Genomic DNA, 17008 nt, shown 5'->3' with positions numbered 1-17008 from the left:
ACCACCAGAGGCCTCAGCTGGCACAGGCAATGGCATCTGCTTGGGGGAGGCCCAGTTCTTCACCCAGCCTGATGTGCAGGGGCTGCCGACTCCCCTCCCAGCCTGTCTGCGGCCTTCTGTCTACGCACTGCTCCCCACCTGGAATGCTGTCCCCAGCCTCACGCTGCCTCAGTGGCCCTTTCTCCAGGAAGCCGGCCCTGATCTGACTTGTTGGAGCATGTGGCACTGCCAGGCTTCCCTCTACCACCGTGTGCCAGGGACTCCCTCAGGCAGGGCTCACGGAGGTGCAACTCTGGGCAGCAGGTTTCCTGGGCATTCTGCCTCTCGGCATTCTGCCTCTGCTCCCCGAGCTGAGCAGGTACAGGGGAAACATTGTGCAAAAGGAGCTTTTTCAAAGGAACCAAAGGGAAAGGAAATCTGTCTCCAAACCCAGACCTCCCTGGGGACAGAAGATGGAAGTAGGGAGAGAGGGCTGGGCTGTGGACAGGTTGCTCACTCCAGTTCACATCTATTTCCCTTAACTTGGCCTTATCAGGGGCCCCTACACCCCAGTTTCTCATTGGTGTCCAACTGTGCCCCCCTACCAGGGCCTAGGAGGGACCGCAACAGACACAGGAGGACCATGCTCCTCCAGAAGGGTACATCTATGAACCTGGGACTGAGCTTCGGGGGTGTCACTGAAACCCCACAGGGCTCACCCTTCCTCTGCATCGTGGCACGGAGGTCCTGCCCGCTGGGCTGTGCGCCCCCACCAGCTGCCGTCTCCCCTGCGTCCTGGGCGTGGTCTGACTGGCCCACAGTCAGGATCTGCACCGGGCCTCGGGCCTCACACTTGTCTTCTGCCAGTGCTGCTGGCCCGCTGGTGCCTGCAGGCCACGGACACTCCTGAGTTCCGTGGGGGTTCGGGGGGAGGGAGAATCTGGATTCTCAGACATCCTTAAAGTGGGTGAGGGACGAGTGGGGAGACTCTCTGCAAAACTTTATTTTCAAAACTGATCTTTAAAAAAAACTAATGATTGCTGCCAGCCTGTTAATGATTGGTAAGCTACAAAGGGACATGGACTTCGTTTCTTCTGCTGTTCCCCCAAGTTAGCTGCCGAGGGTTGGTTTGAAATGCTTCACATCCCTATGGAAAAACAGCCATCTACAAAACCAACTGCACAGTGAAAAGGACAAGATGGAGAACAAAGATCGATCATGACCAGACCCAAGGCCACCACTTGTTCACAGACGTGACCAGCTCCTGGTTACCAGTGCTGATCTCTCTCTCTCTCTCTCCAACACAGACACACCCGTGCTGCTAGCTCGCGCTCTCTCTCTCTCTCTCTCTCTCTCTCACACACACACACACACACGGTAACTCATAGACATCATTCGAAACATATGGGGCCTCCTGAAAAAGGTGGGGTTTGGCATACACTCGCTTTCCCACATGGAAGATCTCCCGTCCCACATTACCCAGCCCCAGGTGCCCAAGGAACAGAAGGCCTGGCCCACACAGGTGGCAGCTGCCCTGCCTGGTTGGGCTGTGTGCCAAATGCTGCTGTCAGCTCCAGAAGCCTAGGAACCCGGACATACCACTGTCCAACCATGGCCCACAGGCCTGGCAATCACTGGCCCCTGCCCAAGGGTTGAGGACACAGAGTGTCTAGCCAGCAGAGACAGGACTTGTGGCAGGAGCCACGATAAAACTGTCCTCGATCTCTGGGGATCTTTTCTGGAGAGAGAGGAGCACAGAGAACAGACTGGTTTGTGGGCCCAGAGGCTGGAGTCAGGACTCGAGCAGAGAGTGGAGGAAGCCCACAGGGCAACCATGAGCGCTGCACAAGGATGGGCAGGCGGCCCGGGAGGCTGTGACACCTGCTGCAGGGAGCGTCCTGGGGCAGGACACAGGCAGCTGGCCAGGCAGGCACTCAGGCCGGGTGGGGGAGGGACTTCCCAGGCCTGACCCAACAGAGATGCACGTCACTTCTGGCAGCAGGCAGAGCTTGCCCACACCCACAGGCCAGCGCAGGAACCCCATGAGCTAGATGAAGCCTGTGAGCCAGCTGGCTGGGGGCCTGAGTGCCATTCCGGGCCTTTGTGGAGGCCTCCCGCCCTGTCCCTTACCTCCAAGTCTGGAGGAGAAGCCTCCCCCCAACCCTCCAGTGGGAGCCAGGCCTCCTGAGGAGGGCTGTAGTGGAGGCAAGCCAACCTTTGTGCTTCCCCTTCTTCTCCTTCCTAGAGGCCCCGCCCTGGCCTCCTGCTGCTGCGGCTGCCTTGGTTCTCTTGGCTGAGGCTGGTGCTGTTGGGCGGGCAGCTCCCAGCTGTGCACTGGTAACTGGGTCGGCCTCTTGAACTGCTCAGGAGAGAGCCAGAGAGAGAGCAATGGGTGAGATCCAGGTGAGAGCAGAGGTCCAAGTGGAACTCACTTCTCAGCACAACATTTCCCAGGGCTGCACCACCACCTGAGCCCCACCGGGGCCTCTGAACCACCCATCTTGACAAGGCCCAGGGGCCCAGGGTAGGTTGGGCCGGAAGGAGGTGGCACCCCCACTCCAGTGTGATAAAGTCACAGCAAGCTGGCCCACACCATGATCCATCAAGAAGCACTCTGCAGTCAGTCTCTGGGTCAGCAAACATTCTGAGCCTGGGCAGGGGAAGGGAGAAGATCCGGGAGAATGTGGGTCACTGAAAATGGTGAAGACAGAAAAGGCTGCATCTCCTGGAAGAGCCCAGAACTAGCAGGACAAGCACGGCGGGGAGCCTGCGCTGGCCCTCACAGGACAAGTCCACAGGAGCCTGGATGCTGGAGCACCCCCAAGGCAGGAGAATAAGTCTGGGACATGAAGAGTTGCACACACTGACAGAGAGGCCTCACAAGGATCACAGCGGGATGGCCTCCAAAGTCTCCACACATCAGGACCCCAACCTGCTCAAAGTCCCTGAATGACTTCTCAATGCTCATAACATGAAGATGACCAACATGCTCTTGTGAGTCTGGCCCCTCCAGCTCCCCTCCACTTGGCCTTGGCCTTAATCTCACACTCCTCACTTCTCAGGAGACCCAAGTCCCAGCCACACCAGGCTCTTTCAGTGCCTTGTGCACCCGGTCCTCCCTCTTGCCACAGAAGCCTTGCTCCAGCTGCCTGAACTGCCCTCACTATTGACTGTCCCCTAACCCCAACTGAACTCCCACTCAACCTGTGCCCTCCTCAGGGAGGCTTTCCCTGACCCCAGTCTGGGAGTAGGCTCTCTGCCATTCACTCCCAGAGCCTGGTTTCTTTCTGCAAAATACACCTGTGACTATCTGTTTAACTCTCTCTGCCCTCCGAGACCTTAAGGTTCATGCGTGAACAGAGACCACACCTGTTTTGTGCTTACCCAGGACCCTCAGCCTCTAATCCAGAGCCTAACATAAACCAAGCCCTCAAAATATATTTAAGAAACAAATATTTAACATGAATGAGCATGGCCAATAAATCAAAAACCACTTGCTGGGATAAACACTTGTGATTTACGTCAAACTCCCCAATCATCCTCTGGAAACGATCCCATTGTACTTAACACCAAGAGCCAGCAGAGGGCAGGGCGGGAGACAGCTAGGGCTGCAGGTGGGGGTGGCAGGTACTCTAGGACATCCCTAGCCCAGGCCAGCCAGTCACCTGTGCGGCCGCCTCCTGGGGCCCTGCCCGCTGCTCAGAGCTGGGCAAACACTGGCCCTCCCGGGCAGCAGGAGGCACACAGCCTGGTCTTGAGTCTCAGCAGGGAACAGCACTCAGCAGACTGGACTACCGTGGAACACACCATGGCCGCTTCAATGTTTCAAAGCCCCGAGAAACAGAATGATCCTCACTTCGCAATGGGAGAAAACAGGCCCAGAGAGGGGAAATGACTTGCTCACAGTCACAAGTGAGCAGGTGACCTATGGTGGTGCGACCAGAAGCTGTGTCTTGTCACATGGGAGGCACACTCCCTCCGGAAGGGCTGCCGTCCTTCTGCGGGCCTGGCCCTGCCCCGGGCACACAATCTGTACTCAAGAAAACAGCTGCTGAAACAGCTGCATGGCAGTGACTTACGAGACTCCCAAAGCCTCAAGATGCCTGAGCACATGCAGGGGCCCTGGGCTCCAGGCCCCAGCCTCCCTCGGCCCGCCTCCCTCCACCTGAGTGAGCTGGGAGCCACAACCAGCCTGAGCACACCCTGATGGGGTGAGCCCCTCGCCTGCGCAGGCAGGCAGAAAGTCCCTGAGGGGCTCCCCAAAGCAAAGCCAGGGTATGAAGCCACAGCACGGGGGCCTGCGCAGGCTGACCCAAGGGCAGATACCTTGGTAGCTGGTGCTGCCACTGCTGCTGAGGTAGGACTCCACCAGGGGGGCCTGCTCCTCCGACTGCCGGGCCCGCCGGCTCCGGGGCCGCCCATCCGCATTGGCCTGCACCATCAGGGGTTCCTGACGCTTCTTCTTCTGCTTCTGCTCCAGCAGGGCCCGCTACAGAGGCACCGGACAGGCAGGGAAGTTGGCGGGCCCTGAGAGGGCAGCCTATCACTTCCGCCCAGAGGGCAGGCTCCCAACTGGGATCAAAGAGAAGGCCCTGCTCGTTCAGCTCAGTTCTAGAGGTTGCGATGGGATCCACAGCGCACTCCGGACCAAGGTACCTTGAGACTCAGGGTCCAGGAAAAGGGGGCAAAAGTGAGCCCGGGGAGTTGCCCTGGCAGGACCCCAGCACAGATGTCCAGGGTTCCACCTGCAGTGGTCCAGCTGCCTATCCCACAGAAGCCCTGGGTTCTGGGGCAATGCTAATGCTGAGCTGGCAGAGAGGGCTTGCCTGTCTTCTGTGAGAGCCTCTTCCTCCCCAGACAGAGCCACCCCAGGAAGGGAGACAATCCTCCCTCCCCACCCTTGGAGACCCAGGCCAAGACGGCAAATGCTGACCACGCCTCCATCTGGCCCCAGCCCCACTCACCTGCCGGTCAAGCTTCTGCTGCCTCAGGTTGCTGCCCTCATCATCTAAGACACTGCAGAGGGAGAGAGGGGCACTCAGGGCCTGCCTACCACGTGCCAGGATGGAGCCCAGAGCCCACCCCCAGCACATCTGCGTTCTTTAAACCCCTCCTGTCATGACTCCTGGGTACAAAGGAGAGGGAGGAAGGGTGGAGCCACCCTCTGGAAATTGGCTCCAGACAAAAAGGTATGAGCCATATTTTAGCCACTTTAGAGCTTTCTCCTGCTGGGATCCCTGCTGATTCAAGGAATTCCTAGTCAGCCTGGCCCCAGTAAGTACAGGAGGAGACTTTCCCTTTGCGCCCATGAGCAGGAACATGCCTGAGATCCAGGAAACCTGTCCCAAGGCACCAGGCAGAAGCCGGGCCCAAGGCCGGGCTTCAGAGTCAGGCGCCCGTCCGTTCCAGGTGCCTCTCGGATCTCACCAGCTCTTCCCCTCTCTTTCCAATCTTTCTGGAGGAGGCTGGATCCTCTGGGGCAGACACCTTCCCCTTCTGTTCAAACTCCTGGCTCTCCGGGTGGCAGAATGGAGGTGCTAACACTGCCCACTCCCCTTCCCCACTTAAAGAGGGTTGAGGGTCCCCTCATTTGGGAGAGTGAAGCTAAAGCACCAACCAGTCCCTCAGGGCAGGGCTGGGTGGGCATGTCTGCAGACACAGCATGTCAGCGCATAGCCCAGCAACCAGCCAATATGGCGCCAATATGGCGCAGGGGGCACCAGGGCATCAACTCCTTGAGTCCCTAAGGTCTTAGAACAGGTAGCATCACCTCACATACACCAGACCTGCCTCCCAGGAAGGTAAGCATAATCAGCGAGCTCCAACCACTTAGCCTTCCTTCTCGTCCAAGACACATACACGAGACCCAAGCCCAAATTCTATAAAACCCAAGGTTAAAGGGTAAGATTGGAGCCTGAGGATCTGAGCCCTGGGAATCCCCAGGCTGCCCTGGCCCAGTTACGCTGGAGCCTGCCCCTGAACCAGACCTGTGTGGGCACCTGCACAGGCTTGCCTGAGTGCATCAGGTCTGTGTGTGAAGCTCTAAGTGTATCTCACGCATGTGAACACACGGGGATGTGTGCAAATATAGGAGTACATCTACGTGGATAAGCACATACCTGGATATCAATGCATGTAAACACCTGCGTAAGAAGTGGGTGTGCTTGTGTGCAGGTGAGTACAGTGTGCATGTAAGGGGGAAAGATGAGGTCAAGTCGCCCCACAGACAACTAAAGCCATTTCCACCTCCTCCTGACAACAGCAGCTCTTTCTAGCTGGACCAATCATTGACTTGAAAGGACCCTTCAGCTCATTCAAACTACCTGTGCATCCATGTGCTGGGGCAGCCGGCCCGGGGTGGGGGGGTGGGGGGGGCAGGAAGTCCACGGATTACACAGCTCACTGCCCACCTCTGGTGTCACCCACACAGCTCCCTGGCCACAACCTATAACGACTGCATGTTTTTAACTGGCAGCTGTCCTACCTACTTGAAGGCCTTTCCTGATACCCAGGGACTGCTGTACACTCAAGAGGAGCCCCAACTGTGATCTGGGGCCATGCACAGCTTTATTCACCAAAATCCTTGGCTGCCAGAGCACAAGAGAAAACACTACTAAACAGACATGCTCGAAGTCAAGGGCTCGGTCCACCTAAAATACTCTAGAGCTGCATGTGGGACTCCCTGAAGGCATTGCCAGGGCCGAGGACAGGGAAGCAGCTCCTAAAAACGCAAGCTGTCTGGGACAGTGAGTGCCCCATCAGAGAAAACAGGCATGACGGGAGAGTGGCAGCAAGGGTCTTGAAGAAAGGATGACAGTACTAGAGTGAGCAAGATGCCTGGGGGCCCTGCCAGGTCTGAGAGGCTACATCTCTGCCACTGGTCTCTCCACCTAAGTCAGTGGTCTGACTGAATAACACCAAGGCAAAGCGTCTGCTCCCACAGACTTCAACAGGTCAGTCCACAAACACCACTGTCTACCCTGGGCTGCTGCACGAGCAATGCATATTCATTTATAACTTCCCGGATACAGATGGAGACTGCAGTCTGGACTCCATGTGGCACCTGGCTGACAGAAGCGACGGGGCCTGAAATCCACCCGTGCTCTGCTTGCCAAGCTCTGTGCCTGGGTGCACACGGGGCGGCCTGTAATCTCAGTCACGTGACAGTGGCCTGGCTACAGGCGCCCGTGTCACCTCTGCCAGACTGCTGGCTCCACCTCCCGCCAGCAGGAGAGGCAGTCTCATGGCTTGCTGGGATGATGCAAGTCGCTCGTACTTTCACAGGGCAGGGCAGGGGGCACTCATCTGGGTCATCCTGGCACTGGGCTTGCTGAGCAGGGCAATGAAGATGCCTCCCATGGTGCTGGCACTAAAATCTAGGGTCATTTAGAAAAGGGGACATCCAGGGGCACCTGGGTGGCTCAGTCAGTTGAGAGTCCGACTTTGGCTCAGGTCATGATCTCACAGTTTGTGGGTTCGAGCCCTGCGTCAGGCTCGGTGCTGACAGCTCAGAGCCTGGAGCCTGTTTCAGATTCTGTGTCTCCCTCTCTCTCTGCCCCTCCCCTGCTCATGCTCTGTCTCTGTCTCAAGAATAAACATTAAAAAAAAAAAAATTTTTTTTTTTTTTTAAAGAAAAGGGGACATCCATCTGAGAGTTAAGCTGACATTAGCAAAGCCACCTCCAGAACTGCTGGGTCACACTGGCAGCCGGATGGACAAAAGGTGGCTCCAGCCATGGTGGCCTTGCTGCCCAGTGCCTCTAATGTCCTTATCCGTGCAGGAGGGTACATTCCTACCCCAGGCTACTGTCCACTGCCACGGTCATTCTATAGTCACACCCAGGTAAGGAAGCTGCCTTCCTCTTCCTCTGGCCCCATCTCCTTTCCCTGGTGGAGGAGAAAGATGAAGAGCTGCAGGCTTTAGCAACAGTGATAAGATTATAAGCAGAATGGACTTCACCACCGGCGATGGATGGATGAACAGAAAGATGGATGAACTAGGGGTAGGCTTCTGAAGAGATTCCAGAAACTCAGCCTGGAGGTGCCTAGAGAGCCATCCACCATGCCTGTTGGAGCAGCCGTGGGGGCGGGGGGGAAGGGGGGGTACGTGCAGGCTGGGGGCGGCAGTTGGGAGAAGCAACCTGTGCCCGGTGAGTCACAATGTGCCTGGCTGAGCAAGACCCACCCAGGAGGGCCGGCAATTAAAGGACCTACATGGAGTGGCTCCGACAGCAGGCAGCAGCAGGTACAGTGAACAGGCTCCTGGCACAGCACTGTTTCTAGGAAAGTCGCAAAGGCAAGAGGCAAACCACGGTCCCCCAGCAGGGATAGGCTTGCACTGCCTAACCGCAATGTATCCGGGGCACACGACACCCGTCCCTGGTGGATAACGGAATCCCCGCAAACCCCAGCTGCTGAGGAACACAATGACAACAAGGATGGCTGTCTCCAGGGAGTCAAGGAAACCCCTCTCACCTCCTCAGCAGGCCCGGGCTCCACCCCTCCAGACAGCCCTGCCTCTCAGCTCCCGCTTCAGCACCTTCCTTTCTCACCGACACTGCCTCTGTCTGATGGGCACTATCCTAGGCAGCATTAAATGATAACCACAGAGGAGACAGTAATGGCTTTTTAACAACTCGGGCTCCAATTATGGAACCACTGCCAAGCCCAGGCTGCCAGCTGCAGCCCCGCCAGGAGCCTCGGACAGGAGACAGGACACTGATGGATGGGGCCTCCAGCTGACCCTGGTGGCTCCTTCATTACAGGCGTCTCCTGCTGGGGACGAGACCAGGGAGACCCAGGAAAGCACCATAAAATGGCTATGGGCACTGGGGCCTGACTTGGTAATCCAGAACTGCTGGGGAAATTACCCCAGAGTCAATCCCTCACCTCACCCTCGCTTCTAAAACAAGAGATGTAATGATGCTAATGCTCAGCCATGCAAATGAGGACCACGAGCCACACTGGCTCTTGAGGGTCAGAGAAACCCAGGCTGCGGTGTCCATCAATCCATCCACTCTGCCCAGGACCAACAAGGTGGCCCCTTCACCTCCCAAGGAGAGCCCCTCCATACCCTCTTGCTTCCCTCCGAGATGCCCAACAGATATCTGGAGAGAAAACCGTGCTTGACAACAAATGAGAGCGGGGGCACTTCTTCTCCCATGGGATGGAAGGGCCAGACAGGAACAACACATTTAGGAAGTCGGTTCCCTGCCTCTCATCTCAGACACCACCCTACATGCTCAGCTGACCCACCAGAGCTGACCAGAGGCCTGGGGGTCAGGCTACCCAGGGACAGGCCCGTACTCCATGGCCAATTCACTCTCCCCTTTTACTCCCTCACTCCTTCCACTCAATCACAGTGGAAACTGCCCCTGTCGGACCCAGGGAATCAGGGAAATGGCCTACCAGAGTTGGAAAGACCACCCAGGGGGCCAGGCCACAACCCCTGTACCCAATGCCAGACTCCCCTACCCCCATCCCGGCACATTCAGATCTGTGGCTTTTGTTGCTGAGTGGCTGCTTGGAACATCATGGAAACAGCACGGCTGGGAACAGAGGGAGCCCCAGAAGGAAGAAGAGTCCCAGCCTCCCCGGATGGACCCTCTCCGTTCCAACCGCTGATTCCCAAACTTAGCAGGTGCGTTAAAACTGCTATGGGCACTAGGGCCTGACTTGGTAGTTCAGAACTGCTGGGGAAATTACCCCAGAGTCAATCCCTCACCGCACTCTCTCTTTTAAAACAAGAAACGTAGGTGATTCTAATGCTCAGCCATGCAAATGAGGACCATGAGCCACAGCTGGTGCTCTCTAAAGAACAAAAAAGAAATTGGAGAGTTGCTGAAAGTATGCAAATGCAGCCTTATGTTCAGATGGGGGAAGAAATTATAGCCTGCAGATCAACGAGTCTTATGTAGGCCCCAGGTTAAGATCACGGGACAGGCCAAGGGAGCAGCTAGAAGACCCAGTGACCACCAGGAGCAAGCCCAGGCCACTGGCAAGTCAGGGCACATGCCCCCAGACCTATCAGGGAAAACGGGAGGACAGCACAGCCAGGCTTCCACACGGACTCGCAGGGACCAGTGATGGTCACCCATGGGCACGACGAAGCCACATGAGTGGCATGCTTCTCCAGTAAGACAGACACTCAAAGATCTTTGCAACAATAGGGCATGCCATAGTCAGAGAAGGTTTCTAGCATCCTGCTTGCCCTGGTTGGCATGTTTACTGATGACCTAAAGACAAGGCAGGCCTCTCAGCAGACTTCAAATGACGCAAAGTAGAAGTGATACTAAACTGTTCATTAAGACAGTAGGGCTTCAGGGGCACCTGGGTGGCCCAGGTCACGATCTCACGAATCCTGGGGCTCTGTGCTGACAGCTCAGGCCCTGGAACCTGCTTCGGATTATGTCTCTCTCTCTCTCTCAAAAATAAACATTAAAAAAATTTTTTTTTCTTTTTAAAAAGACAGTAGGACTTCAGAAGACACTGGAGAGCTAACAGAGTCTAACAGAAACCTAACAGGAGAAGGTCATGTCTCACATGTGGGTCCCCGAACCTAGGTCTTCCTGACACAGGCAGAATGGGGGATTCAGGGCTTGACATCAGCCTGATGAGACTTCAGGGTTCTGTTTACAGAGGCCTCAAGGTGACTAGTCAGTGAGCCAAAGCCATTCCCCGAGATGGTGAGGACTCAAGGTCAGCCACGGCCCCGGGCCAGGAAGTAACAGCCTCCCTCCACTGCTGTGGGACAGGCCACACCCTGCAGGCTGCAGGTGCCTCTAGGCCTGTGCTGGAGGAGGGCAGAGACCAATCTGAGTGTACCAACAGGATGCCTGCTCCCCAAGTCCACTCTTTCACCCCTGTGTTTCCTTCTCCTTCTGCCCTAAGCAACATCAGGAAGACTTCCCAGGGGGGTTTGGGCAGGGAGTGGAGAGAGATTCTGCTCCTCGCCCCTGCCGCCACAGGCGAAGCAGCAGGCCACAGCATCCAGGGCGCCCCGAGGCTCCCCACACAGGCAGAACTGAAAGAGTCAGGTCTTGCTTGGTCAGCGACCATTCCACTCTCCAGAAAGCGTAGTGAGGAAGTGGTGAGAGGACCCCAAAAAGAGCCAAGAGGAGGGAACACCCAGAGGCATGCTGAGGCTCACCCCAAGGAAGAACTTTCTACTGGTCATAGCCATCTGATGGCAGGCTACTGCACAGAGCATTCGCACCGAGGTCTGGACAGCAAGGGCCCTTCCAGCCGAGCTTCTCATTCTCTAACCTAGGCCCACACTCTTCCAGAAGTATTCCTTTTTCTGAGAGGGGAGTACTACATCCCTCGGGTGTGCTGACAACCTGGGTGTGGAGCCAGGAAAGCCGGGAAGTCCTAAAAGCTATCTGGGGATGCCTCTTTGATTCAAAGTAGCAGGCATCTTGTCTATGCTGGCTCATGCCAGGCATACAGCCAAGAACCAGATGAGGTCCCTGCTCTCCAGGAGTTCAGGGCCTGGCTGGAGACACACCAGACAACGGCCACATGACCATGCGGACAGAGCACTGAGGACAGGGGCTGGCCAGCACGCCCCACTCTGAATACTCCACCTGCAGCTCATCGAAGGCTGTGAAGTCAGGAATGAAGGGCATTTAATACTCAAGAACAACACAGACGGACAGAAAATGGCAGAAGTGGAAATTATTAGTAGTAATAACAGAAACATATCAAAAGGCAAAACGCTCTTCTAATTGTTCAACTTTATAAACTAAATGGCTCCCTTCTGAGTCAGAATGTGAGATTAATCCATAATCATTGTAAACTGAGCCACAATTACCCTTAAGAAGATTATCACCAACTGGCGTCGCTTAGAAGAAAATGAGCCAGGCCTAGGGAACGCAGGTGCAACCATCACAGAGGGAATAAAACCCCCACCAGGAGAGCTAATAAGAAATCGACCGGCTTCTCTCCCCCAAACCAAATAACACATTCCAGTTCTGACATGCTGTGACATCGGGGGGAAGCCTCATACCAAAGCGCGTGCACACGTGCCCATCCCCCTCATCTGCAAGTAAACTGCCTTGCCAGTCTTCTGCCCCAGTTTTCTGTGATCACACAGGCATGTGGCTTTAACTGCAATCAGCAGCCCAGTTAACGCAAGGAGGCAATTTGCATCTCCTCCTCTCAGCCCAGGCCTCCCCATTCTGGAAGTCTACACCCAAAGTCCAGTGCCGTCCCAGGCTCGGTGCACGCTCAGAAAGACCCCAACAAGGCACGAGAGATTCGGGCAACTTCTGACTATAGCCTGCTCCCAGCTTGAGACCCACCCTCTTGGCCACAGAGCAAAAAGGCAGGAGTGACAGAGCAATGGGACAGCAAGCAGGCAGGGCCACAAGGGTGCCAAGCTGCTCCTCAGGGGTAGTCTGCCAGGGTGATAAGATTCTGTGCTCCAGGTGCAGTGTGCGGGCCCAAGAAGGGGATGGGGCGATGGAGTGGTTGGACCTGGGCTGGAATAAGTGCCAACTCACTCCTCGAAGGATGTCAGTGCCCTGGGGATTGCTTGAGGACAACGCCACTTCCCAGAGACAACCCCACTTCTCCAGGGCCCCCTTTCCTAGGGGCAGGATTAAGCCTCCCCTATTTGAGACAGACTTTCTCTAAGACCTATGCACTTACTCTATGCATTGCTTTGGTCTTTGGCTCCTGGGAGAGGCTTCCTTGAACCACGATCTGGCCCGGCCCCCAGTCGGCCAGACCCTAACCACACCGTGGTGTCTGTAAGTGCTGTCCCTTCCCTCCTTCCGAAGTTAGTCTGTGGCCACCACCTGCCACCTGCTCCTCCATACTCGTACTCTCACAGCACTGGAGGCCACTCAGCCCACAGGCACTACCCCAGGCACCTCTGCTGGGTGGCTAGAAAAGGTTAATGATACTCCTTGTGGCTGCACCCCCTCAGTACAGGTGTGTCAAGAAAGCCAGGATGTTCCAGAAACTACCTGTGCCCCTAGCCTGGATGCCCAGTGTAGGGTAGCAGCTCTTCTGAGTCAGCAAAGCCCCAGTTTCCTGATAGAAATATCTCCCTGATATATGGGAGACTCTGAGGTGTGACTGCATTAGGTCTTCAGGAAATCCTAGGAGTGACTTGTGTATGTGTGCACGTGGGTATGTCGGTGGGAGGAGCACCCACAAATTCTAACTTGGGAAACCCTAAAGCCCCCAAAGGAGCTGAGATTAGAGACAACAGTTCTTAAGAGAAACCCTGAATCCCCAGGCCAGTTGACAGGTGCTTGTTTGCAGAAGGATCTGCTTTTAACAAGCCTCAGGCGGTTTCAGCTGGTTTCCATTTTGGATGCTGTCCGGACAGACTATAGAAGAGCTCGGTCAGAAGTATTTCCTATCAGTGACTGGACTCAGGTCCGTCCCTCCCCAAGAGCTGGCTGTTACAAGGCGGGTCCTGAGGGTCTGTTCCTACAACCCACGGGCCTGTGCACCTAAGCAGACACTAACATAGTGGACCCTAGCAGTCCAGCACCTATTTTACACACATGCCTCTCTGGGAGGCCTAGAGACAGCCCCGTAGCCCATGGCAACCAGGAGCCAATAGGTGGCCAAGGATCTGGCGCTGCCATGACGATGAGATCTATTCCAGTGGTAACGGAGAGAATGGAGTGCATGGGGGAAAGGCCTGCACCTGTGTGAAACCCCTCACACTCCTCCCCCACCCGGACCACCACACAAGTAGCAAAGCCCAGCTGTCCTTGGGACAGACCAGAGTCTGGGAACACAGGGTGGCTGTGCTTTCTGTGTTTTCATGAGTGTTCTTATGCATGTAAAGGCAGTTCTATGTATTGTGAGTTAGTGTGCGTCCAGGTATGGACCTGTTAGCAAGTGGATTTCTGAGTCTCTGAAAGATAGGAGTAGTATCTGTGAGTGGGTAGCAGGTGTCAGGTATTGTCCCATACAGGATGTGTATGTGCACAGATAGTAGTACACCCGTGTGAGCCCAAGAATCAGTGTGGGGGGAGACGTACAGGGTGCATGTGTATATGAGCAGCCGGTGATCTTGGTTCAGAATAACTGTCTCCAGGAATTCATGCTTTGAGTGTGTGAACCGACCAGAAGGATCATCTTTGGCTGGATGCACTCACGGAAGGTGCATGCCTGCAGCTTGTACCGGGGGGTCTGTCCACGGCTACACTGGCATGTGACCCGGTGCGCTGGGCCTAGGAGGGGGCTTAGAGCAGTGCGCTCCTTCCCCAGGCGGCCACATGGCGCTGCCGGACCCAACAAGGGCCCACACAGGCCCAGAGCTCTGGACCCTTTCAGCAACCCCGGCGGACGGGAGATGAAGCAGGGCAGCCAGGTTCAGTCCGCCCGGGGCCCAAAGTTGGGATAGGAAGGCCCAGCGCCTCCAGCCCGCGCCCGCAGTGTTGGATGGGATGGATATGGGAGCGCTGCGCCCCGGGTCGGGGTGGAGGGCGCCCTCGCCCTCAGCGCTGGAGGGTAGTGGGCCGGGCCCGCGTCCCGGAGCCGAAGGGGAGGTGGGACGGGCTCCCGCGTACCTGTAGGGAATCCAGTCGGAATGCGGCTTGGAAGTCATGTCTCCCGGGGGCGGGGCGGCGGCTGCGGCTCTGGAAGCCGGGGCCCGCGGGGGCCGGCGCGGGGACCCTGCTCAGCTCCCGGGCCGCCCCGGGCCGCATCCTCCCGGGCCGGGGCGCTGGGCCCCTCCGAGGCCCGCGCTGCACGCCAGGGCCCCGGCCGCGGGCTCGGCGAGCGGCTGCCTGCGCGGCGCGACGGGCGAAGCGGCGGAGTGCGCGGGGCCGCGGCGGGCGGACGGGCGTGCGCGCGCGTAGAGACGAGAGAGCCCGGCCCCCACGGCCCAGCGCTGCTAAAGGGGCTCGGTCCCGCGCCGACCGCCAGAGTGCTGCGTGGCGGCCCGCCCCCTCCCCCCTCGCCCCGCCCCGCCCCCCGGCGGAGACCCCACCCCCGGGCCGGCGCTGGCGTTGCGAACGCCCTCGCCCCCGCGCCTTCCCGGGAGCCGCGGGGCTCCAGCTCCACACACGTGACCGCGCCCGCGCCCACCCGAGGCTAAGACCAAAGCCGCTGGGCGGGTCCCTAGACCTCCGAGCGTCAGTTTCTTCCTCTGTGAAGCCGAGATAATTCTAACTCCTACCTGCCTGCCTAGCCTACCTATCTCCGCTAAGAGATGGGAACCGCTGCTCAGATCGGGGGTGGGAAGAGGGATGGGGGAGGGGAGGGGATCCTTCGGTGCCGGAAAGGATTGCGGTCTGGAACAGAAGAGGTCCCAGGGAACCCGCTGGTCCAAACTCTGGAGGCTGGCCTTCCCTTCTTGGCCCCTTCCACTTCCCCACCCTCCCCACCCCCTCACAGGTCCCCGGGGAACCTCTGGTTTTCTGTGAAGGAGCTGCTTCCTAGCAGCAGTAGTCTTTCCCCTCTAAGCTATAGCAGTCAAGGAGAACATAAACCGTCTATTGCATTCCCAGCCCTTATGAATTTATATTATTTAAGCTACACAACAGCCTTGAGAGGCAAGTGTTTTATTTCTATTTCTGGAGAATAAAGCCTCAATAGTGCTAAGATGCCCAAGGACAGAAAGCTACAAAGCGATGGAGCTGAAATAGAACCAGGGTTTCTGTCCTCCAAAGCTCTTTCTAGGGGCTACACTTAAAAGGAGACAAAAACTTCTTAACGAAGGTCATCTTAAAGTCTCTGAGTGCTGAGGAAGTCTTGGCCGTGACTCACACCAACTTTAAAGCAAGCCGTGGCATGATGAGGTGAAGGCTAGTGAATCCACAGCCGGCTGACAGAAGCAGGGAAGCCAGGACAGGTGATCTGGCAGCAGTCTGCTGAGGGGCACTTTCTTCCCGCTACATGTGGGTGTCCTCATGTGCGCCCTGGATTCAGCAGTGCACACACCCCAGTAACCATGCCAGAAGAGGGTCTGTGTGGTGACTCCACGACACGGGGGGGGGAGGTGGAGAGTGTGAGAAGAACCAGCCCTGCTGAAGGAGGGCCCCATCCTGCTGCCCTAGGTCCACGGCCAGGATTTCCCATCCCAGGACTCTCCCAGGCTTTCCTCTTGGCGGCCTTGCCCATTAACTATAAAAACAGTAACCAAATATGTGGAGCATTTGCTGAGCTCCAGGTGCTATCTCTACACTGTAACTGATTTCATCCTCACAACCACCCCAGGAGGGACATGCTATCATCATACCCATTTTATAGCAGAAGAAACTGGGGGGCACACAGAAGGCAAAGATCTTGCCCAAAGCCATAGAGCTACTCAACGGTGAAGCTAGGATTCACACAAAGCAGTCTGGGTCCACAGCCCTTGCCTTTCGCCTCCTTCCTCCCTATCACCGTTCGTGCAGCGCACATGGATGCACACCCAGCCTCTTTCTTCTGATTTCTGGAGCGCACGGCAGGTTAGATCCATCTCTGTCTGGTACAGCATTGACACTCTCTGAAGGCTGTGACCTCTGATTATTTATCAACCTCCAAGAGCTATCCCTGTCACAGGGGACGGAGGGCAGACAAAAGAAATCACCTCAGAGTGAGTGCAAGGGGGCAGAAAGCAGGGCTGTTTCCTTGCCTGCTGGGACATTTGGCATAGGCCTGGGTTCCGCTGATCAGGCTCCCAGGAAGGTCAGCAGAAAGGGACTGGTCCTTGCCTTGGAGGCCAAACAAAGCACTACCCTGAGGGCCTCTGTCCTGTAGGACTGGAGGACGGAGCCCTGCCCAGCAACAGAAGGCTGGTCCCACCATCCAGACCGTGTTCCCCAAACTTCCATCAGCAGCTGCCACTTTGGTGATGACTAGAGCCTAGAAGATTTTCCCTTCAAGAATTTGAGGCTGCTTTCCCCCATTCCCAAATTATCTGACACCTTAAAGCAATCAAAATCAAGTTGGAAGGTCTCAGGAGCCTGAAGTAATTGAATCTATTAAATAGATACTGTAGATTCTGTCCTAAGGGAGTAAAATCTGGAGGCAGAGTGAGGTGCAGAAATAAGACAGCTCCCCATGTCCTATAGAGG

General features: G+C 56.6%; 1 protein-coding gene across 3 annotated transcripts in view; it reads right to left on the bottom strand.

Annotated features, from left to right (window-relative positions):
- Window positions 1-17008, bottom strand: part of TUB (TUB bipartite transcription factor) — an 87887-nt gene that overhangs the window by 9334 nt on the left and 61545 nt on the right. Inside the window, exons 1-5 of one of the 3 annotated variants that reach the window (XM_045484393.1) lie at window positions 14516-14878; window positions 4944-4995; window positions 4306-4468; window positions 2195-2338; window positions 699-866 (exon numbers count right to left, since the gene is read on the bottom strand). In XM_045484393.1, coding sequence (XP_045340349.1) covers window positions 699-866; window positions 2195-2338; window positions 4306-4468; window positions 4944-4995; window positions 14516-14553 — 565 coding nt within the window. In that variant the 5' untranslated portion in view covers window positions 14554-14878. Of the gene's footprint in view, window positions 1-698; window positions 867-2194; window positions 2339-4305; window positions 4469-4943; window positions 4996-14515; window positions 14879-17008 lie in introns of those variants that run through there. The other 2 variants (XM_045484395.1, XM_045484394.1) reach the window with 2 other exon arrangements.

This window comes from Leopardus geoffroyi, chromosome D1, assembly GCF_018350155.1.
Source record: "Leopardus geoffroyi isolate Oge1 chromosome D1, O.geoffroyi_Oge1_pat1.0, whole genome shotgun sequence".
NCBI classification, from domain to species: Eukaryota; Metazoa; Chordata; class Mammalia; order Carnivora; family Felidae; genus Leopardus; species Leopardus geoffroyi.
This window is presented reverse-complemented; position numbering and strand designations above follow the sequence as displayed.